Here is a 23,582-nt window from a genome sequence, read left to right as displayed (position 1 = left end):
TTATTTTAATGCGATGCTTTATAATTTAATTTATTTTGGTGTAATTAATTATAGATTTAATAGATTTAACATAGATATACCAACTACATAATGGTGGAAATAGAAGAAATAGTGACAGATGAAGTCATACAAGACCCACCAACAGAAAATCAACAACAACAAGAACAACAAACAAAAAAACCAACACAATTAAATGATGACGGATTGGATAGAAAAACATTATTTGTAAGATCAATACCTTTTGAAACAACATCAGATCAATTATCGGAATTTTTTTCACAATTCGTACCTGTTAAACACGCGGTAGTAGTCAATGACGATCAGGGGAAAAGTAGAGGATTTGGGTTTGTTTCATTTACTATGGATGATGATACATTAACTGCATTAGTTGAATCAAGAAAGACTAAATTTCAAAATAGATTTTTAAGAGTTGATATAGCTAAAAGAAGAGATAGAAAAGATAAAAACTCAAATTTAACCACAATCGAAAAAAGAGAGCCAATAGAACCAATAGAAAAAAGAAGAGCAAGATTAATTATACGAAATTTACCATGGAGTTGTAAAAAACCAGATGAATTAAAAAAAATTTTTGCAAGATATGGAGCTGTATTTGATGCTTATATTCCAAAAAAGAAATCTGGACAAATGATGGGGTTTGCTTTTGTTATAATGAAAAAACAAGCTGCTGCTGCAAAAGCAGTAAAAGAATGTCAAGGTTTGAAAATTGATGGAAGAGAAGTTGCAGTTGATTTTGCAGTTGAAAAATCAAAATGGGAAAAAATAAAAGAAGAGGAAGAAGAAGATGAAGAGGAAGATGAAGATGAAAATAAAGATGAACAAGACGATGAAGATCAAGATGATGAGGTAGTAGTGGTGGATAATGACGAAGAGGAACAGGACGAAGAAGACGATGAAGAAGATTCTGCATTTGGTGATTTGAATGAAATAAATTCTGATGATGAAGTGGATGATTCAAATGAAGAGATAAAGATAGAAGCTGATAGTGATATTGAAATGGAGGAAGAAGAAGAAAAACCGAGAAAGAAAAGTAATAAACAAGAAGCATATTCAGTATTTGTACGTAATATTCCATACGATGCAGATGAAGAAACTTTAAAAGAACATTTTGAATCATTTGGACCTGTTAAATATGCATTACCAGTAATTGATAAAGAAACTGGATTAGCTAAAGGTTCAGCTTTCGTTGCATTCCAAGATCAAGATGCTTATTTAGAATGTCTTGAAAATGCTCCAACAAATACAGGATCTTCATCAATGTTAATAGCTGATGATGTATCACCACAATATGTATATCAAGGTAGAATATTATCAATAGCATCAGCAGTAGATAGACAATCTGCAAATACATTAGCTGAAAGAAATTCATTGAAACGAAAAGAATTATTAGGTAAAGCACCAAGTGAAAAAGATAAAAGAAATTTATTTTTATTAAATGAAGGTAGAATAACAGAAAATTCAAAATTAGCTCAATTTATTTCAAAAACAGATTTAGAATTAAGAGAAAAATCATATAAATTAAGAGTACAACAATTAAATAAAAATCCAACATTGCATTTATCATTAACAAGATTAGCTATAAGAAATTTACCAAGAGCAATGAATTCAAAAGCATTAAAAGCATTAGGTAGAAAAGCTGTAGTACAATTTGCAACAGAAGTTAAAAATGGAAATCGTCAACCATTATCAAAAGAAGAAGTTTCAAGATCCAATAAGCTGAAAAAGGAAATTCAAGAAGAAATTGAACAAAAATCTAAAAATTCAAAACATAAAGGTGTTGTTAAACAAGCAAAAGTTATAATGGAAGTTAAAGGAACTGGAGAAGCAGGTAGAAGTAGAGGTTATGGATTTATAGAATTTAGAGATCATAAAGCTGCTTTACAAGGTTTAAGATGGTTAAATGCTCATGAAGTAAGTAATGAAGAAATTATAGAAGGTTTAAATGAAGATGAAATAAAATTAGCTAAGTTGGAAGGATTAAGTAAAAGAAGATTAATTGTTGAATTTGCTGTTGAAAATGCTCAAGTTGTTAAAAGAAGAAGAGAAAAAGAAATTATAAGTAGGAAATATAATGATGGTAATGAAGATAATAAAGATACTAACAGAAAAAGAAAAAGAAATAATGATGATGATGATGATGATGATAATTTAAATTCAAAACGTGATAACAAAAAACAAAAAAGAAAAGGATCTCAGAAAAAGGGTAATATGAATAAAGGTAATATGAATAAAGGAAGTTACAAAAATAAATCAACAACTCAAACTACATCAACCACAAAACCAACAAAGGAACCAAAAAATAAATCAGGTCTTTCAGACAATGTTAAATCAATAATTGGACAAAAAAGAAAAAGAAGAAAAGGTAAAAAATGAATTATTTAAATTGATTAAAACATTAATTATTTATATATTCGTACGTACGTAGATAAACATTAAACTAAGAAAAAATACATTTCCCATTATCATTAATTAAAATTCATTTTCATTAAATATCATAAAAAATAATCACTTCTATTTTGTTTTGTATTATTATTTTTAACAGTTAAATCTCCATCTTGAACAGCACTAAAAATTTTAAAATTAGGTTCTAAATCTTCATCAACTTGCATTACACTTGCAACATTACCACATCTATAACAATAATTTGGTGCTGACCATACTGTAACAACATCTTTTTCTTTAAAATGATATCTAAACCCTTCCATTACTAATTGATGAGCTCTTGCAATTAATTGTAAATTATTTATATGATTAAATTCTCTTGAAACTTTTGAACCAAATAACCAACCAGCACCTCTTGGAGATACTGCCCAAGTATCTACATTATCAGGATCAGACCAAACTAAATCACAAAAACCACCTTCATGAGGAACTTCTTGAGCTCTTGATAATACTCTAATTTGATCTAACATTCTAATTTCAGGAGATAATCCACCATGAACACATAAAATTTTCCCATCTATTATTGCAGCTAATGTTAAAAAATCAAATACTTGACAACAATATTTCCATACTGTTGTTGAACCATATTTCGTTAAACATTCTTCATAAAATCCATAAACTTGAGTAATTTGTCTTGATTCATGATTCCCTCTTACTAATGTTATTCTATGAGGATATTTTACTTTTAATACCATTAATAATGTAAAAGTTTCTAATGAAAAATAACCTCTATCAACATAATCTCCTAAAAATATATAATTTGTTTGATTATCATCACTAGGTAATCCACCAGATATTCTAAATAATTCTAATAAATCATGAAATTGTCCATGAATATCTCCACATACTGTTACTGGTGATTGTACTGGTTGTATATTTGATTCTTCCATTAATAATTCTTTAACTAATTCACATAATTGTTTCATATCTGATTCTGATAATGCTACACATTTTTTTATTTGTTCAAGCCATTGATCTGGTCCTCTCTCTCCCATTTTGTATCTATGTTATTATTATTATTGATTTGTTTTTTTTTGTTGATAAATGCCGTTGGCTATAATTAATAAATGATTCGTTATATCGTTAAAAGTCTATAAGTAGTCGTTGGGTTCGTGAAAGATGAAACAAAAGTAAAAAAAAAAGCAAATTATTCTATATTGTATTATTTGAAATGAAAATTGTCTATAAAAATGATGGTTGTAAAGATGTATATGACAATTGTTCGTTCTTTTTAACTGGTGATGTTATGGAAAAAAGTTTGATTTGAAGTAATAAAAATAGAACAAAGTTGAATAATTCTTTATCTATCTAAAATTATATAAAGATAAAATGACTTTGATGAAATGAATAGATATTATTATAATTTAAATGATTAAAGATGTGTAATATTATTATTAATTTATTTGTTTCTTTAATTCTAGAAATTTTGATTTACTGCTACATAATTTTTTTTACCATGTATTTGGTAGCATTCAATTTAATTTATTTAATATTAGGAAAATAAATTTTTCATATTTTTAACATTGATTCAATATCAAACAATCAATCAAAAGATATATTAATAGAGGAAATATTGTGATGCTATCTATAAGTAGAACATTAAGTGGGAGAATAATTGCTTCTCAAAATTTCATACGTAACTTAACGATCAGTCAAAAACATTTCAATAACACATCATCATCATCATCCATCGATCAATCATCAATAAATAATTTAAAAAGTAAAAAATCATGGAGTGAATCTAAAAATTCTTCATCTTCAACTTCATCAGTACAATCAGAAATAACAGAAAATTTATCAAAACTAACAGAAAATATGTCAAATGGTGAACCACCAATTCATATAGCACAATCATTACAAAAAAAATTTAGATCAGGTACAACTTATAATCCATTTGATTTTAGTATGAATAGATATAGAATGGAAAGAAAACAAAATCAACAAATTCAAAAAAAAGATCCTTTTGAAAAAAGTGGTATAAATCCAAAAAATTTATATTTAATGCCTGAGATTTTATCACAATTTTTAACTTCAACTGGCCAAATTTTACCAAGATCATTAACTGGTTGTAATTCTAAAAATCAAAAAAGATTAACTGCTGCTATTAAAAATGCAAGAAATTTAGGATTATTATCTACTGTACATAAACATTATAGATTTTTACCTTCAAGAAACATATAGCGTTAGCTTTTATAGCGATTTTTTTGTAAATAATTGTACATATAATAGATATGAAATTTATATCGGGGTTGAAAGAATGAGAGATCGATTTATTACAATGCTCGATTGATGCAAAATACTCTGATACATTATATAATTACAACTACTCTTAAAGTATTAATTGATAATATATGGTATGATATATTTTTGTAATCAATTACACTACCATTAAGTATAATTCAAATTTCAAGCAAATAAAGTCACTTTAAAACTTGGAGAGAAAAAATCAACAGTTTAATATTTCACTCATACCCTTCCTTTTTGATATTTGTTTTACATATATAATATCAATTACAAATTAATTAAGTCAATTGAGTATTCAATATATTGTTATCAAACGAAAAAATGTTATCAAGAGTAATTAAATCATCATCAACCCCACTTGTTTCAAAAAGATTATTTTCAATTTCATCAATAAGATTAGTTGATGGATCAATTGGTAAAGATTCATTTTCAGAAAAAGAAAGAGCTCAAGAAAATGTTTATATTAAAAAACAAGAAGAAGCTCAATTGAAAAAATTAAGAGAAAAATTACAAGAACAAAAAGATACTATTGAAAAATTAGAAGAAGAAATTAAAAATCATAAAAATGGTAATTAAAACAATTGATGGGGTTTATGTTTGAATTTGAAAACAAATTAACTCGCATTCAAATTCAATTTAAATTAAAATCAATTGCAGGTTGGTTAAAAATTTTGTATTTATGGTGTTTATAGCTAACGATTAAATATATTGAAAATTTTGAAACTATGCTAAGTGATTTAATTCCTACTGAAGTTATAAGAGCTTCAAGAATTTTGCTCTCTTATCAATTTCCCTACTTGTCTATTCCAATTAACATCAATTGAAAGCCTATGAAAAACTCCGGATTACTTCTTTATTTTGTATAAATTTTGCCCTTAAAATTAAGGGGGTACATCAAATTGATTATTTTACAATTCTTAGCCCCTTAATTTTTAATTAGTTAAAATTATTATGTTTGACCAATAACTTTACAAGAGGCTTGAACTCTTTACTGGTTTAATTGTATAGCTCATTGATGGTTAAAATAGTGAATCATATTTAAAAATTAACACTAATCAAAACTAATGCGTATCCTTTTATTTAGAGCTTATCATGAAATTGGACATCTTCCGGTGGTTATTGTTAATCTATGTTGTCTACTCCTTATTCATTATACCAATTATTAATAAATGGGGTTTCAATCTATTTGCCAAGGTTTGCTTTCATGACATGTTTACAAAATCTTATTTAGTGAACATTTGCTGAACAAATGAAACATCACTTCAAATGAAATTGCATTAATTCGCACATGCAATTCTTCATTAAATTAGTTTGCGGAATAAAAATTTCCTAAAATTTAAAATCAAATTTTAATACCAAAGGAACAATTCATTTATCCGTCAATCAATTGAACAAATGAATAACTTTTGCTCTTGAAATGGTAAAGTTCCAAATCAACGACAGCAAACTCTTCTTTTTCACAGACCCATCGGATAAAGGAAAAATAAAGAAACGTATTATTTACACATGTAGAGAAAGCAAAAATGAAATAAACCAGTAGATAAAAAGAAATTTGAGTTTAGTTTTAGATTACTGAGTTGAAAAGATCAACAATTTTGAATTTATGAGAAAGATACTTCTTAAATCAACATTTTTCCCTCGAACAAATGTTGTATGAAATAAACGTTTTTCTTCAGTATTTTAAAAGTTAAAAAGTAAAAAGAAAATAAATAGCAAAAATTATTATGAATAGTAAGGCTAATTTTTACTTTAAACTCTTGTAAAGACAGATATTGAAGTTGAAGTATAACTTTAAAAACTTAACTTAAAATTTGAAATCTATAACGGATTTCATAAGTAATACCGTACTTTCTTATTTATATAGCAAATTGAAATAATAAACGAATAGCAACAGCAACACAATTCAGTTTACTTGTCTAAGACTAATATATATATTATTGAATAAAACAATTCTCAATGTTCTATTTATTTCAATAACTCTTTCATTAATTCCAATGGTTATAAATATTTGATCGAGTTTAATCTTGTGTACTTTTTGAACCATTAAATTTATTATTAATTACTTAATATAGAAATATAATTAATTATTTGCAGTAATAAAAAAATAATAAACACTAAAATTAAAAAAAAAATTATTTGCAACACTTTTAAAATAAAATTTCATTCAACTAATACCTTTCAAGTTTATTACTTTCAATCGTTAATTAAAGTTTTATATTATTATTACTCGACCAAATTTTAGTTCGTTATGGGTTTAAATATATTTCAAAAGAAATCAAATCAAATTGATGATATATCAAAATATAATATATCAACCCCTAGAACAATTAATAATAATAATAATATAACACAAAGAATTTCACCACAATCAGATCCAAACAATTCATCATCTTTAATACCTTCATCAAACAATTATCATGTTCAATTCAAAGTAATTGATAAAACTTCACAAATAATAGACGATGAAAATTCAAAATTTATTGATTCTGCAAGATCTAGAACTTATAGATCTCAAAGAATAAATTTACCAAATAGTTCAAATAGTGGTTCAAATACTCCAAAATCTATATTAACTCCTCCTCAACATAGTTCTCCAAATTTATCAGAATCAACTAGAGACAGAAAATCAAAGATTAAAAGAAATGGTTCACCAAATGTATCAGATACAACCAAAAAGTCAAACACAAATCATAAAAATATTTCAAGTGAAAATTTAGATCAAATAAGAGCAAGAAGAATGCAAAATTCTACTCAAAAGAAGCCAAAACAAAGAAATGCAACAAATTCTCGAACTGGAAAGAATAGACCATTAAGAAGAAGAAATAGTATAGCATCATCAAAAGAGTCTTTAATATTAGTCAAAAAAATAACAAATGATTCAATTACTCAAGTTAAGGTATTAAAACCTTCAAAAACCAATAATGAACTTAATTCACAAAAGCAATCAAGGAAAAAGAAATCAAATGTAAATTCTAAACCTACAGCTTTAAGTTGTGGTACAAGAAAAATCAAGCCAATAAATTCAAGAATAAATGTCCCATATCCTGTAAATGATGAAATTATAAGTATTATAATAACTGATGAAAATGAAGATGATGATCAAATAAATGGTGAAGATATTGAAGAAATCGATGATGATGATGAATTTCCAAAAGGTTTTGAACCAGTCGTTGCAAGGAAAAGTCAAAGTCCAGAAGTTAATGAATCCAGTAGTTCTCAACAATCAAATCACAATCAGCAACCATCAACTCAAGCTGCAAGAGCTCCAAAATCTACTAGAAATGAAAGGCAGATACAACGTCTGAATACTTTACGACAATTAAATGGTAGTCAACAGCAACAGCAACAGCAACAGCAACAACAACAACAACGTAATTCACAAGCAAGCATTCCACAACTTCAAATTAGTGTACCATTAAATCAAACAACAACTGAGAATACAACCAATAGTTTATATTCCTCGGGAACTACAACAGAAGAACCACAAATTGATAGAGCTCAAGCTGTTGCATGTATCTTGGAAAGAACTGGTTCAACAGCACAAAATAGTAGAAGAGGTCAAAGATATCAGGATATAAGAAAACATCAACAATTAAAAAATCAATCATCTCGTCAATCATCAATGAACATGTCAAGAACTGGAACAATTGATGAAAATTCAGATAATCATTTGTTACCAATGGAAAGTTCAAGAAGATTGAGTATAACATCAACAACTCCAACTTTCCATACAACGTTTTCAACAATACCAGCTGCCTCAGGTTCAGCAGCTGCAGTAGCATCAACTACAGCTCATGCTGCAAGAATGCAACAAACAAGAGAAGCAATAATTGAAAGATTGAATAGAAGAATTGATCCAACTCTGTATTCATCAACAGAACCAACAACAACAATAATAAATGAAGAAGAGCAACCACCACCATTAGATGAGTACGCTAATTCTCACACTCATTTCGATAATACACCACCATATAGAGAAAGGTTACATAAGAGAATCGATTTAATATCATTTGATCCAAGATATCATACCCCAGTATTAAGAATCAACAAAAAACTCATAAAAAATTCCCAAAATTTAAAGAAAACAATCAAAAAATTAATAACATTAGATTGTATTCCTAAAGAAATCAATATATGGGAACTTAATAAAATAGATGACGTAAGATTTTATGAGATTTTACCTTCATTAATTATGGATTTAAATGATCATGATAATGCTATTGAACAAGTTAGATTACAAGAACAAAGAGAATTGCAACAAAGAGAATATGAAGCTGAAATTCAAAGAGCTATTGCTATTTCCATGGAAGAACAAAGTCAACGTCAATTATTTAAAGGGTTTAGATATAAAAGTTCAACTAGTCAAGAAGAAGCACAACAAGAAAATGAAGTTGTTGGACCATCTAGAGAAAAAAATTTGCAACAAGATGAATTCATTAACGTTGATGAAGCAATGAGCGTTTGGCAGCAACAACAACAAAGATCACAACAACAATTGAGAGTTGCAATGCCTGGTTCATTTAATTATTTGTTACCTGCTCATGCTAATTCTTCTGCTTCTTCTTATATGACTGCCTATTGAATATGCTAAATATTCGATTTACTTCATAAATAAAATTGAAAGATCAAAAAGTTTATGGTTATGTTTTATGTTGTAATATCTATATATAAAAAGAAATGTTAAAAAAAGTCAACTAGTTTTGAGAGCTACATGTTTGTAAGTTTATCTACCACTAAAATGTATTATCATGCATTGATTAATTAGAAATACTTAATCTATTTAAATTATGATTCAACCCAAAACTTCTTTTTAAAGAATTAGGTGAATTTGTCAATTCCATAATTTCATTGTGTTCGTTTTGGTTTTGATTATCAACATTAGTCATTACTATTTGTTTCAATTTTTTAGCTGGTTTTTTAGATGGTGTTTTAATTAATGTACCATATTTCTTTTTCGAATATTCAGATTTAATCGATGGTGAAACTGATACAAAAGATTTAACACTAGGTTTATGTATTATTTCTGATGATTCATGATCAATTTCTTCTTCTTCTTCTTCTGATGCTGATGATTCTTCACCAGAATTATATTCTAACATTTCTCCCAACATTGATCTTCTATTTATAAAATTTTTAAATTCTTCTTGATATTGTTCAGGTTCAATAAATACATCACCATGTTCGTTAGTCATGGAGTTGGAAGTTAATGATGATGACTCGCTTGTTGTACTTGTTGATGATTTTGTTGATTTATGAGAGTAGATTGATGATGATGAATTTATTGATGGTGAATTTGCATTTGGGTGGACTCGTTTATTTTCGAAAAATGAATTAGTAAAAGTGTTTTTGGAATTGATTGAAGTTTGATAACTTATTTCTGATTTTAAATCAATGTTTTTATCTTGTTCTAATTTAACTTGTTCGAAAATTTTATTTATAAATTCAGAAGTTTCTTTTGTAATCATAAAATTTTGATAATTTTGAATTTCTAATCTTAATTGAATTCTTTTTAAAAGGACTTGTCTTAAATAAGAATTCCAAATTTGTTCCATTCTTTTTTCTTTATTAAAATTTGTACTTTTGATACGTTTTTTAGTGAGGTATGATTGATCTATATGTGGTGGTGGTAATGGTGGTTTTGAGGTTGTTGTGGCCATTGAGGCAGCTACTGAAGGTTCAACTTGTGTGGTTGGTACTTGATCTTGATCTTGATCATCTTGATCTTGATCTTCTTCGTTATCTATTTGTGGTGATGGTAATTCTTCAATAATTCTTGGATTTTCATTGATTAAATTTGGTTTATGCTTAAGGAAATTTTTATCTTGTTGGTTTATATAATTTGTTAAATGGTTGAACTTACTTAAATTTTCATTTTCTTCTGGTGTTAAATTTTTGTTGTTGGAAGTTATACCCATTGAATTTTTTAAGTTATTGTCCATTTTGGAGACATGATAGATTGGAGTTTTACCTAAATTTGGATTAGTTGATGGATTTGAAATCTTCAAGAAGTCTGTTTCATTGTTTATGTTGTTTAATTTATGAGGTGGTAATAATTTTATAGATGTTAATCTTTTCATATCTTGATTTTGTAATGGTTCACGTTTCTTTGTAGTTGATCTTTTCAATGATTTTGACTTGTTAAAACTTCCTTTTGATCTTTTTGATGATGCTTTAAAATTATAAAACTTGAATTTATTTATAAATTTTAATAATTTTAATTTAAATCTATACCATATACTTCCCTTTTTAACTCTTATTGCGTTTGTTCTAATAAGACCTGAACTTGATTGAATTGATGATTCTATAATTGATGTGTTTGTTGAGTCGTTGTGATACATTTGTACATTTGATGTTCTTGATTTTGGCTTTTTGTTAAATAATGTTCTTGTTTTTTTAAGGGAATTATTTATACGGTTTTGAAAATGTTGTTGTTGTTGTGATGGGTTTTTTTCAGGTTTTTGGTGTTTTGATCTTATTCTTGGTTGTGATTGGAATTGTTGTCTTGAAGGTTGTTTATGTCTTGTTGAAAAAATAGTAGCTTGACTTTCCATAGAATTTGAAATATTTCTTGATAATGTACCAGCATTATTAAAATATTCATCATCTAAATAATTTGATTGAGATTGATTTGCACTTGTCTTTTGAGTTTTAGAGTTAGTTAAACTGAATGATTTTTGTATTGATGATTCTGTTTTGGTATGATCCTTGGTTTTAATACTTGATAAATCATCTTCATTTAAATTATCTAAATTATCTAATCTTTGTGAAACATAGGGATTTTGTTGATCAATAATAAATTGTGAGAATCTTTTGGGTACTTGGTTGTATAAATTGTCATTGTATCTACTTGGTGATATTTGTTTCTTATAATGTTGTTCTTGTATCTTTTTAGTGGGACTTATATCATTTTGATTTGGAATATTTATAGATTTTAATAATTCAAAAGTATCTGCTGATTTATTTGATTGATGATTTTGTAATAATATTTGATTACCTGGTGAATAATCTTCTAAATAATAATAAGGATAAGATATTGGTAATGAAGTTGTAGAAGTTGATTCAACTTCTAATCTACTATTTAAAACTTCTTGTGTCATTTTAGAATTTGGAGTGTCTGAAAATGAATTTATTTCGTATTTATATTGATTTGAATTTGATAAATGTGGGTAATTAGTAATTAAGTTTCTACTTAGTCTATTATTTGGTGATGGTCTCTTAGAAATTGTTAATTCTTTATTTATTGGATAATCATAATTTGGATCAGGAGGAAGTGGAAATTGTGGTACAACTTTCATGATTAAATATATAATTAATATAACTATGAAATTTATGGACCAAAAAGCTAAGCAATGGCTTGATTAGTAACAAAAGTTAAATTTTTAGGATTGTAAATCTTGGTTTTGATCACTTATTGAAAATCTTAAATAAAAAGTAATTGTAGATCAAATTTTAGACGAAAGCAAATTGTAATGATTTTATATCATGAAATTTTATAACATTATACAATAAGATAATTGATTTAGTGTTATAAATCAATTGATTTCTTGGTGATTTAATGCATTATAATATCGTTGATCTTCAAATAAGTGTAATATTAAGTATAATTAAAGTTGACTAAAAAATGGCTGGTTGCAAAAAATGTTATAAATTTTGAGGATACGATTTTTAATTTTTTGATTTTGTGTTTTAATTAAATGCATTAGATCATAATATATTTCAATAGCCTTTAATTATATTATTACTATTAAACCAGCATTAATTTATATCATCATTTTATAACATTACGCCAATCTTTTAAAATCTTACAATAGTAACCTTCATATCTTCAATATACAACCAAAGGAGTTGATGAGACAACCTGTAGAGAAACAATAAATTTTTCATTAAACGATTAGATTTTACTAAGACATACAGTTTAATCTAACGTCTATATGATTAGATTATTGTATTAATAATTATAAATGTATTAATGACTAGACTATTAACTATAATAAAATTAAATCAACCATTACTTTCTAAACAAAAAACTAAAATTTATATAATTTTATAAACTATACCTCAAACTTTTTTTTTAACAAATTTTCAATTATTTTTCATCTTTTAAAAATCATTCATCATCCTCTACTGTTAAAAGTACTAACTTTTTTAAATTTTTGATGGAGCTAAACCAACAGCATTCTTTTTCAAATCATAAATAGAATAATATCTTCTTAAGAAAGCATCTCCAATAATTGCTAAATCACCAATTGGTTTTGGGAAATCCATTGGTGTGAAAACTGAAATACATGATCCACCAACTTCTAAAATATAATCATACGCTGATAATGTAAAATTATAACCACTAAAAGTTAAAGTTAAATCTGGTAATGAATCTCTTTTATCACAATCAACTTGATATTGACCTGACCAAGATTTTGTTGCACCAATTTTGGAATTTATAATTTCAGCTAAAGTTGATGGTAAAGTAATTAATGAAGTACCAGTATCAATTGCAGCACCAGTTTTAACTAATTCAGCATATTCATCACCTAATCCTAAACCTTCAAATGAAACTTCCCAATAAGCTTTTCTTCTAACTGGTAACCAAGTAATTTTACCTTGAAATAATGATTCATCATATCCACCAAATGTAGCGACACCTCCATCATTTTCATCTTTACTTGTATCACCTAAATAAAATCCAAATTGTGGAGAATCTAATAAATTTTGATTTATAGCATTATAAATTGGTGGAACAATTTTATTTACTGATATAGTATCATAAGCTAATCCTAAAATACCATCAAATTTACCAAATGCAAATGCTAAACCAGGTTCTGAAGTTGCTTCTGCAAAATCTTGATGTGGAATAACTAAATCACCAATTGATACAACATCTTGTGATATATAACCTTCCATTGAACCAGAACCATATTGAATTGAAAATTCTGTTCCATTTGCTTTATAAGTTGATGAAGCATCATGATCATATTTTGCATGTAAAAAACAAGCTAATGAACTACAATCTTGTGAAGGAACCCATAAATTTGATGAACCAGTATCTAATATAACTTTGAAAGATTGACCTGGAGTACCAATTTGAATTTCTGTAAAATATTGAGCATTTAAATAATTTGTTAATGGAGCATCATATTTACCTTCCTTTTTTGGTGTAACAAATGGAATTTGTGCTTGTTGTTGTGGTCCTTGATTTGATAAAATTTGTTGAATACCATAAGATTGAGGGTTACCATTAGCTTTATTAAATAAATTTAAATATTTATTTGCTAATGCATTAGTATAATCAACAAAATTATTTGCATCTAAAGTTTCTTCATTTGATAATTTATTTAATTTTATTGAATGAGTTTTGGCATCAACAACATTTGATGATAAAGCCAATAAAGTAGTAGCTATAGTTGTTAATGTTGATAATGAGAATTGCATTTTTTAAGAACACTAAATTAATGTAAGTTCAATAACTTTTGGATATTTAAGGATACTTTTTTAATTAATTGAATATATTATGAATTAATCTGTTTTTTCATCAAACACAAATTATTCTTTCAATTTCTTTAAATCTAAATTAGCTATTTATTATTATAAAGTATAAAATAAAATAAAAAGATATAAAAAGTTAAAGAAAAAGATGGATGAAGTAAGTTGATATAATTTAATTAATCAATATACCAGTAATAAAATTGATAAAGGGGGAAATAGTGGCAAGAATTATATTTAATAAAATATTATATAATAATCTCCAACTTTATTATGTAATATATTACATAATACTACATATAATTAATTACGTAATAATCTTAATCCAGCTTAATTAATTACAAAATGAGCCAATTACTCAGAAATACATGATTGGTACTGTATATAAATTACATATTATAATTAAGTATCTATTTATAGACAAAAGCCTAAAATGGAATTAAATCCACTCAAAATTGATATTTTATTACTACCAAATGTTGAAATAATTAAAATATTTATAGCAATTTAAGAGAAGATAAATTCGAGGATTATTTTGTTATTCTATTTCTATGTAATTTTTTATATAGATTCGAGATCCAGGCAAGTATAAAATCAAATTTGAATTAAAGACTGATGTGGATTTTGTACAACTGTCTTAGATTATTTCGAGGTCAATTTCTAATTTGAAAAGTACACATATTTCTATTGTAGAATGAATATAATTTTTGAGAATTTTTGATCACAAAGATAAATAAATCGATGTAGTATTTCAAGAAATAAATTCAACACTAATGACCTGTAAAGTTTAGATTTTGGTCCAAAATTTATTTCATCGACGGTTTAAATTGATGCGATTTATGAGCGCAAGGGTACTTTGTGATGAATCCGAACTATCCCGAACATGTTGAACTGAGACATCGACTGATTTTTAGATTCGTCTGAGCGGATGTCGGTTGATTGAATGAACAACTTAAATACGAAGCTTCTCAATATTCTTAAGTTGATTACAGTTAAGTGCGCAGATAAAGTGTTTAGTGTGTCTTATTGATATACGCAGTCGAATCAGAATATTATCTCTATGCAGATTTATTTGATTTAGGCATTGATTGTGCTGAAATGTTGTTACAAAATTTGGTAGCTTCGGTCAAATTTGAAACACCAGAGGAGAGATTTAGAACCAAAAAGTTATTATTATCATAATTGGAAAAAAGTCAATATATATACAAGATAAGTTGAATATTAGTGACATTTGAATGACCTTATATTTTTCTTATTATTTTGAATAAACAATGCATGAAGATTGAGATAAAATCAAATTGAGACTCATCACCTCAATGATATCTCTATTTATTGCATATTCACTCTGATTTTTAGCAAGAAAAAAGATACATTACTAATAGTAGGAACTTATAAAGATTTTTAAATTATACCATCTCCAAGTTCTTCTTGCCTTTTCATCAGGTTTTAAATCATAATTGTACAAGAACATTTGTGAAGCACTTAAATCTCCCATTGGTTGAACTTCAATAAATTTAATAAATCTTTGCCATTTTGATTCTGTTTTGATATCATCTTGATCTGACAAATCATCTGTACTGTTTTTCCTATTAAAAATCCCGTCATTCTTTGTTGTGTATTTGTCCAAACTCATTTTATTTTAAAAAGCAAAATCGATAGTTGTAGAATTTATAAAGTTGTTGAAAATTAAATTTAATGATTCAATTGATCTTTTATATATAAACCAGATAAATTTTGTTGATATGCATATTTATTAAAGTACTAATATATTGGTTTAATCATCTTGTGTCCCTTGAAAATTAATGTAAATAATTTACTTTTACTAACGATCTTATCGTAAAATAATATTGGAAAAAAATAAAAGTAAATCAAAAAAGAATCAATAGAAACTTTAATTTTTATTTGATTTTGTAGAATTACTCACTCTGAGATTTTGGATACTATTGGAAAAAAATAAAAGTAAATCAAAAAAGAATCAATAGAAACTTTAATTTTTATTTGATTTTGTAGAATTACTCACTCTGAGATTTTGGATACTATTGGAAAAAAATAAAAGTAAATCAAAAAAGAATCAATAGAAACTTTAATTTTTATTTGATTTTGTAGAATTACTCACTCTGAGATTTTGGATACTATTGGAAAAAAATAAAAGTAAATCAAAAAAGAATCAATAGAAACTTTAATTTTTATTTGATTTTGTAGAATTACTCACTCTGAGATTTTGGATACTATTGGAAAAAAATAAAAGTAAATCAAAAAAGAATCAATAGAAACTTTAATTTTTATTTGATTTTGTAGAATTACTCACTCTGAGATTTTGGATACTATTGGAAAAAAATAAAAGTAAATCAAAAAAGAATCAATAGAAACTTTAATTTTTATTTGATTTTGTAGAATTACTCACTCTGAGATTTTGGATACTATTGGAAAAAAATAAAAGTAAATCAAAAAAGAATCAATAGAAACTTTAATTTTTATTTGATTTTGTAGAATTACTCACTCTGAGATTTTGGATACTATTGGAAAAAAATAAAAGTAAATCAAAAAAGAATCAATAGAAACTTTAATTTTTATTTGATTTTGTAGAATTACTCACTCTGAGATTTTGGATACTCGAAGCTTAATGAATCTTAAAAGTACTAAAATTCTCATTTATACCAAATTAAGGACAAAGCAAAACTGTTCAATTATTGACCTATTTGACAGCTTAAAACAGCTGGAAGTGTTCGGATGATTTTCTTTTGTTTCCCATGATGGCGGTAAAGAAAGCTAATATTTGACACAAGATTTTGGAACCTGACCACAACTCATGCACTTGACTTAAACGTGGGAAATGGACTTTCAAGGCTATATTGGCCCTAATTAGGCACTTGCAATTATTTAATTATTGGTTGCAAACTTGTCTTAAATTTTAGTCTCGTGATTAAAATATTTTTGACACATTTAGGTTTTCTATTGTATTGACAATTACACAAAAATGACGTAAGATAGTTTTAGAATTATAATATACAGAGATGATATTTTTATCTCCATATATCAAAAAAACTAATCAATTGGTAATGACAATGCTTGGTTCCAGCTTTTTTATATCCAAAGTAGAGAATTATGTACCAAAGAAACCAATCAAATTTACAAGATCAATAAGAAAATCCGATTCAAATAAGTCAGAAGTTACAACAATATCGGAGTTAATACAAAATCACATACCAGAATTCTCACCAAATTATTCATTCTATATAAACCCATTATTTTCGTCAGGTCATACTCAAACTGCTTATACTGCATTAAACAATTTCGATAAATTTCATCAAGTTCATTACAAGAGACAAATTTTACAAATTGAAAATAAAACTTATAATGTTGGGAAAGTTTCATTAAAATATGATCAATGGGGCGGTGAAAGTACGATTGCTTTAGATTATGCAATAAGTCAAGAAACGTTCAAACATGATCCAGATCATTTAAAATTTAAACCAGAATCACAAAGTGATACTTTACCTCCAAGAACTGAATTCAAAGATCCAGAAGAAGATTTGATAAAAAATGATGATAAACCACTATTACTTGTTTTGCATGGATTATCAGGTGGATCATATGAAGCATATATAAGAGCAGTATTAGAGAAAATTATAGAGCCACCATATGATTTTGATGCAATTGTAATAAACTCAAGAGGTTGTGCAAAACATACAATAACATCACCACAATTATATAATGGTTTATGGACAAATGATTTAAGATACGTTATTAATGAATTTATAACTAAAAAATATCCAAATAAAAGAATTTACCTTATGGGGTTCAGTCTTGGTGGTGCAATTTTGGCAAATTATTTAGGTCAAGAAGGAAATTCAGTAAAATCACAAATTAAAGGAGCAGCAATGTTTGGTACACCTTGGGATTTTCCAGATGGAGCAGTACATTTAAGAGAAAGTATTATTGGTCATAACGTTTACTCACCAACAATGTGTAATAATTTATTAAAATTGATAAACAATCATAACAATGTAATGATTGAAAATGAATTCATAAAGGAATTTAGTCAAGATCCAACGAAATATAAAGTTAAGTTCTTAAAAGATTTTGATAATTTTTTCACAAGTAAATTATTTGGTTTAAATTCAGCAGATGAATATTATAGATTAGCTTCCCCTAATAATAGAATCTTAAAGATCAGAGTCCCTATTTTGATAATAAGTTCAAAAGATGATCCAATTACTGGATCAAGATCATTACCATTTTCAGAAACTGTATTGAATCCATACATTACAATGGTTACTACTACTGTTGGTGGTCATTTGGGTTGGTTTACTTGGAATGGAGATAGATGGTATTGTAAACCTATTTGTGATTACTTTAAGCAATTGAATGAGTTGGATGTTGATGAGACAAGCATTACAAAGGAAGATTTACCTATAGATATTTCAAAAAGTTGGAAATACGATAGATTAGTCAATGGTATGTTGGCGGAGTAATAGACTTTGGAAATTTTATACAATTTAGTAATAGAGGATACTTAGACTGGAATTATCAATTATTGTAAGTAATTCATCACTTATATTACGTTGTCAACCAATCTTGAAAATCTCAAGATGTCTATTCTTTATATATCTTTAACTCTATTGTATTTCTATTTACGCTTTGATCCCATTCAAAAGATACTCCTCAAACAAATTAAATAATCTTTTGATTCCCTTCTCATTATTACTTTCGAGACTACCATAATTAGGTATATAAGAAATAACCATATTCATCTCACCATTAGGTAATGTTATTGTATTGAGAACCAATCCGTACATTACACCAGCATTAGCACTAAAAACAATATCTTTGAATTGTATTGGCACATCTTTATTAGTGGCAACTTTACCTAAATTAGATATTCCAAAAGTTGAACTTGTATTAATGGCGCCTATTTTACTTTGAAAGTAATTGAATAAGTTTACGTATTTCATCATTCCTATATCTTTAAAATATGATCTTGATTTAATTTCTTTATTTAATTCAACATTGAGATGTTTCATTGCATCGATCTCATTGATCACTGGTGGAGTCTTGATATGAATTCCGGTAACCATTGTACCAAATTTGAAATTCCTGATGTCTTCTCCATAATATCTTCTACCATTTATTGCAATGAATGAATGGGTGCTGAATTGCTGAGTTGGATCGTAATCTTTAAAGATCGAATTTTGTAAGGCTTTTATGAACATCACGTCCATGTATGCAGTAAATGTAACTCTTTCAGTCTTGCAAAATTTAATCATTTTACTCATTTGTTCAGGGCTAAATTTTAATAATTTGTATTTTGTTGTTAAGTCTTTTTTAACTGGTGATGGACTATGAAAAAGTGGTGGATTTGTATTTGCTGGATATAACCAATTTGAAACTGTTGCGTAACCTGGTACGTACTTTGAAAGATAATGATTCCATACTTTAGTATAAGTGGGGTAATATAAATCAGTAGCAACTTCAGAAGCAACCATTGGTTTTGAAGGTAAATGCTCTAAATCTTTTTCCAAATCAAATAAAGTCTCAACTACTTCTTTTGGATTTCCAACTAATGATATTTCTTTAGCTAAATCTTTATGAAATTGAACTAGTGATAATCCATCAAACATTGAATGATCTACATATACAGTAAGCCATTGATCTCCAGAATCTTCTTTGAATAAAATAATCTTCCATAATGTTTCTTTGGTGTTATGATTTAGTGTTAACCCATTCAAATATTCAAGTGTCGATTCATTGAACTTTTGTATGTTTTGAGTAGTTACAACATCTCTAAATTTAATTTGTTCAAGATATTTTAGTTTCCAATTATTGTAATTTTCAACCTTGCTATCTTTTTCATCAACCTTGAAGAAATTGTGAATGAACCAACTATTTTTTAAAATTAATGATCTAAGTGCTGCAGATAATTGATTTTTGGTTATTGGTTGATCATATTTAACTGAAATATTAAAATTACTGTAAAACTTTTCTGATCCTCTACATATATAATATTTCTCTAAAAATTCTGGATTTCTCGTATATGATACTTGATTTAGCATTATAATTCTTTTTTTTAGTTTTTGACAGATCTAAAAAAAAAACTAAACACAATTTGGCTGCGAAATAAATTTTTTTATATATAATTCTTACCTAGTGAGTCATTTGTGGTTGAATCAAAATTCATTTTTCCGTGTTTCAAGTGAGCCTCTTGGAGATGTCAATTCGGTACCTTCAATTACCGAGTTTTTAGTCTTAATAATCCTATACAGCTCCGGTGTAGGTTGTGAATCATATTCGATTAAGATACAAATTCTACAGTAATTGCTTTAATTAATAAATAATTGTAATGTCTATACAAGTGTAATCTAAATTTTTTAACAAAAGAAATTATAACATTTATACCACCAGGGTTTATTATCTAATTTATTTCTTAATTCAGCAATTTCTTGTTTAACAACTTCTGAATCCACTTGTCTTCTACCTGTGTCCACATCAATCTCATCAGTATTTAACCAAAGTTTAAATAATGGTACATCGTTATACCAATAATCATAAATTTTATGACCAATGTAACTTACCAAAAAAACAAAAAACCCTAAGTAAATCTTAAAAAATGATTGTACATCAACTCCTGAACCTGGTGGAAATAATGCAGCCCAAAATTGTAAACCTAAAGTAACTAAAATTGCAACTATACCATACCATGAACTCCAAGCTGGTGATACATATAATAATTCATCTTTTGGGGATCTAGCTCTATGATTTAAAGCAGCTCTAAATCTAATTTCACAAATGTTAATGACAAGATAAGTAAATAATGCACTTAATCCACTCAAACTTAATAACCAATCAAAAATTTCAATTGTTGTATCATAACCTGGTATACATATAAGATAAGCTAATAAACCAAACATGAATTGTATAATTAAACAAGCCATTGGTCTTCCTTTTCTATCAATAAAGCTTAAAAATTTTGGACCTTGTTCTAATGCACCTATTGCATTTAAAACTCTTGTTGATGCATAAATTGATGCATTACCAACTGATAAAACTGTAATGATAACAATTGCATTCATTATTGATGGTAATACTTTTATGTTAGCCAATTTTATAGCAACAACAAATGGTGAAGTGTTTACATCAGCTAATCCTCTGCCTGCAGAGCTTATAGAATGATTTGTATATGGTATTAAAAATCCAATCATTATAATAGTAACAACATAAAATCCCATTAATTGATAGAAAATTTGTTTTCTTGATTTATTAATTGATAATTTAGGGGTAGCTGATTCAACTGATGCCAAGGCAAATAACTCTATACCAGCAAACGCAAAAGCTGCATTCGATATAATGAAACACATTTCTTTAAAAGGTTCAACTTTATTGAATAATCCACCTTCAGGTCTATGCCAATTTTTACCTCCAATATATGACGTACCAGGTACTCCACCAGTAACAATAATAACTCCTAATATATTAAATCCAATAACACTAATAACTTTAATTAAACTTAAAGCACTCTCAATTTCACCATATCCTTTTACTCCAAACAAGTTTATGAAAACCAATACAACATAAAATATTGTAACAAATACCGCGGAATGAATATTTTGATTCCAATACAGTATACACATTGCAGCTGCAACTAATTGTAAAGGCATAGTAACTAACCATTGTAAAGCATAATTCCAAGCTATTGCAAAACCCAATGATTTATTAATAAATAAAGTTGGAAAAGTAACAAATGCACCACTTACAGGAAAAGCAGTAGCTAATTCAGATAATCCAGACATTGTAACAAATATAAGACTACCAACAAATAACCAGACTAACAATAAACCTAATGGACCAGCATGAGATAATGAAGAACCCGTAGTTATAAATAATCCAGAACCAATACTTGCACCCAATGAAATTAAAGTTAAATGTCTTGTTCTTAATCTTTTACTTAATGGCGAAGAAGCAGTAATTAAAGCATCTCTTTCTAATTGAGTAAATTTTGAATAATCGAAATTTGGATGAGCTGGATGTAATTGTAAACTTTCTTCATCTTGTAAACTTGATACTAATTTTAATTCATTTGAATCATCAGTCACATTTGTTTTTGATGGATGATTTAAATAAATTGGTGGTAAAGTAGAATAATCAAATGGTTTAAACCCATCAATGAATTTCTTGACTAGATACTTTGGACTATGATTTACAGTAGATTCATAAGATGATGTAGTTGAAGATTGTGATGAAGAAGTTAATGAGGAATTAATAGTCGTAGGTATGGAATTCAAATCACTTTCATTTATAATGGGCATGGATGTTTTTGATAAATCATCCATGTTGATATCCTCCTGTTATGGATGATTATGGATGATTTTATACTTTCTAATTTCTTAAGTATTGTATTAAAGTTTTTTGATCTTATTAATAAAGAAAATATTTTATTATTTAATTTGTGACACCTAAGATCTTAATTTATGTAACCTAAATTTAGATGAAATTTAAATATTGAAACAAGATAGAATTAAATAATATTATATAAAATTGAATGATTTATCGATTTTTATATTAAAAGTAACCTTTCAATTTTGATTATCATATATATATGAAAAAGGATAATAATCAGTTGTTGATGTTTTAATTTTGATAAATATTCATGTATGATAATTAAATAAATAAGATAATAATTATAATAATAAATTAAAGAATTGATTAAAAAAATATGCAATAAATATTAGTATTGTAAGTTAAAATTATTATTATTATTATTAATGAGTAGAATGGAATAATCATCCTAAATAAAACAAAATAGTGAAATAATATAATATATTCTTCAATACAGTATGTAAAACTCTTTTCTCTTATCAATCTTTAACGTTATAGGATAATGTATAAAGAGTTAAAAAAATTTAGAATTGTAGATTAGAATTAATTAATTAATTAACTGGTTTTGTGCCTTTGCCTTTTTAAAATTGGTTTTGTAAATCAATTCTAGTCAAACGTTGTAAATTACACGAAACTTTAAGTCAGTATCAATTGTAATATCTAAAACAATAATTGATTGATTTTGATCAGCTAATGACTAGAAAAATTTTGAAACAATTTTTTGAAACCTTTTCACATTTGAGGAACTTAATAATAACTTATTATAATTTTAGCAGGTGAAACATTTTGTTGACATATTCGTCCAAATAAGGTCTCATTAGAGAGATTATAAAGGAAAGTTATTTTTAATGTACTAGATCTTGCATTATTTTACAGTATCTTAAAATTTATATATTTACGGTATAGACAAAAAAATAAAAAGTTAGTTATTTTAGATTTCGAAATGATTCTATTTTACGAATTTACAAATCATCTGAAATTAGAAATAAATTAATTATTTAGGTGCAATAGACATATTTAATAGAAGA

General features: G+C 26.6%; 11 protein-coding genes across 11 annotated transcripts; 5 read left to right on the top strand and 6 right to left on the bottom strand. All coding sequences in view use genetic code 12, as the record gives it.

Annotated features, from left to right (window-relative positions):
• Positions 1 to 90: 90 nt before the first annotated feature.
• NOP4 (mRNA-binding ribosome biosynthesis protein) lies at positions 91 to 2,391 on the top strand (the record flags this gene model as incomplete). The annotated part of the gene is made up of 1 exon (XM_051763424.1): positions 91 to 2,391. One exon carries the CDS (start codon positions 91 to 93, stop codon positions 2,389 to 2,391), a length of 2,301 nt encoding a protein of 766 aa, XP_051620266.1.
• A 119-nt stretch (positions 2,392 to 2,510) lies between these two features.
• SIT4 (type 2A-related serine/threonine-protein phosphatase) lies at positions 2,511 to 3,455 on the bottom strand (the record flags this gene model as incomplete). Its single annotated transcript, XM_051763423.1, has 1 exon — positions 2,511 to 3,455. One exon carries the CDS (start codon positions 3,453 to 3,455, stop codon positions 2,511 to 2,513), a length of 945 nt encoding a protein of 314 aa, XP_051620265.1.
• A 583-nt stretch (positions 3,456 to 4,038) lies between these two features.
• Positions 4,039 to 4,641, top strand: KGF54_002894 (mitochondrial 37S ribosomal protein bS18m; the record flags this gene model as incomplete). Its single annotated transcript, XM_051763422.1, has 1 exon — positions 4,039 to 4,641. One exon carries the CDS (start codon positions 4,039 to 4,041, stop codon positions 4,639 to 4,641), a length of 603 nt encoding a protein of 200 aa, XP_051620264.1.
• Positions 4,642 to 5,025: 384 nt separating this feature from the next.
• KGF54_002893 (uncharacterized protein) lies at positions 5,026 to 5,280 on the top strand (the record flags this gene model as incomplete). Its single annotated transcript, XM_051763421.1, has 1 exon — positions 5,026 to 5,280. One exon carries the CDS (start codon positions 5,026 to 5,028, stop codon positions 5,278 to 5,280), a length of 255 nt encoding a protein of 84 aa, XP_051620263.1.
• A 1,672-nt stretch (positions 5,281 to 6,952) lies between these two features.
• On the top strand, positions 6,953 to 9,286 carry KGF54_002892 (uncharacterized protein; the record flags this gene model as incomplete). The annotated part of the gene is made up of 1 exon (XM_051763420.1): positions 6,953 to 9,286. One exon carries the CDS (start codon positions 6,953 to 6,955, stop codon positions 9,284 to 9,286), a length of 2,334 nt encoding a protein of 777 aa, XP_051620262.1.
• A 175-nt stretch (positions 9,287 to 9,461) lies between these two features.
• KGF54_002891 (uncharacterized protein) lies at positions 9,462 to 11,999 on the bottom strand (the record flags this gene model as incomplete). The annotated part of the gene is made up of 1 exon (XM_051763419.1): positions 9,462 to 11,999. The coding sequence occupies one exon, from the start codon at positions 11,997 to 11,999 to the stop codon at positions 9,462 to 9,464; it is 2,538 nt and encodes an 845-aa protein (XP_051620261.1).
• Positions 12,000 to 12,849: 850 nt separating this feature from the next.
• Positions 12,850 to 14,130, bottom strand: APR1 (proteinase A; the record flags this gene model as incomplete). Its single annotated transcript, XM_051763418.1, has 1 exon — positions 12,850 to 14,130. The coding sequence occupies one exon, from the start codon at positions 14,128 to 14,130 to the stop codon at positions 12,850 to 12,852; it is 1,281 nt and encodes a 426-aa protein (XP_051620260.1).
• A 1,426-nt stretch (positions 14,131 to 15,556) lies between these two features.
• Positions 15,557 to 15,814, bottom strand: KGF54_002889 (uncharacterized protein; the record flags this gene model as incomplete). Its single annotated transcript, XM_051763416.1, has 1 exon — positions 15,557 to 15,814. One exon carries the CDS (start codon positions 15,812 to 15,814, stop codon positions 15,557 to 15,559), a length of 258 nt encoding a protein of 85 aa, XP_051620259.1.
• A 1,381-nt stretch (positions 15,815 to 17,195) lies between these two features.
• KGF54_002888 (putative carboxylic ester hydrolase) lies at positions 17,196 to 18,656 on the top strand (the record flags this gene model as incomplete). Its single annotated transcript, XM_051763415.1, has 1 exon — positions 17,196 to 18,656. The coding sequence occupies one exon, from the start codon at positions 17,196 to 17,198 to the stop codon at positions 18,654 to 18,656; it is 1,461 nt and encodes a 486-aa protein (XP_051620258.1).
• A 159-nt stretch (positions 18,657 to 18,815) lies between these two features.
• KGF54_002887 (uncharacterized protein) lies at positions 18,816 to 20,234 on the bottom strand (the record flags this gene model as incomplete). Its single annotated transcript, XM_051763414.1, has 1 exon — positions 18,816 to 20,234. One exon carries the CDS (start codon positions 20,232 to 20,234, stop codon positions 18,816 to 18,818), a length of 1,419 nt encoding a protein of 472 aa, XP_051620257.1.
• A 315-nt stretch (positions 20,235 to 20,549) lies between these two features.
• Positions 20,550 to 22,508, bottom strand: AAP1 (Aap1p; the record flags this gene model as incomplete). The annotated part of the gene is made up of 1 exon (XM_051763413.1): positions 20,550 to 22,508. One exon carries the CDS (start codon positions 22,506 to 22,508, stop codon positions 20,550 to 20,552), a length of 1,959 nt encoding a protein of 652 aa, XP_051620256.1.
• Between the last annotated feature and the right edge of the window lie 1,074 nt (positions 22,509 to 23,582).

This window comes from Candida jiufengensis (assembly GCF_024610255.1).
Source record: "Candida jiufengensis strain CBS 10846 chromosome Unknown scaffold3, whole genome shotgun sequence".
Taxonomy (NCBI): Eukaryota; Fungi; Ascomycota; class Pichiomycetes; order Serinales; family Debaryomycetaceae; genus Lodderomyces; species Lodderomyces jiufengensis.
Note: the sequence above shows the minus strand (reverse complement) of the source record. Positions and strands in the feature narration are given on the sequence as shown.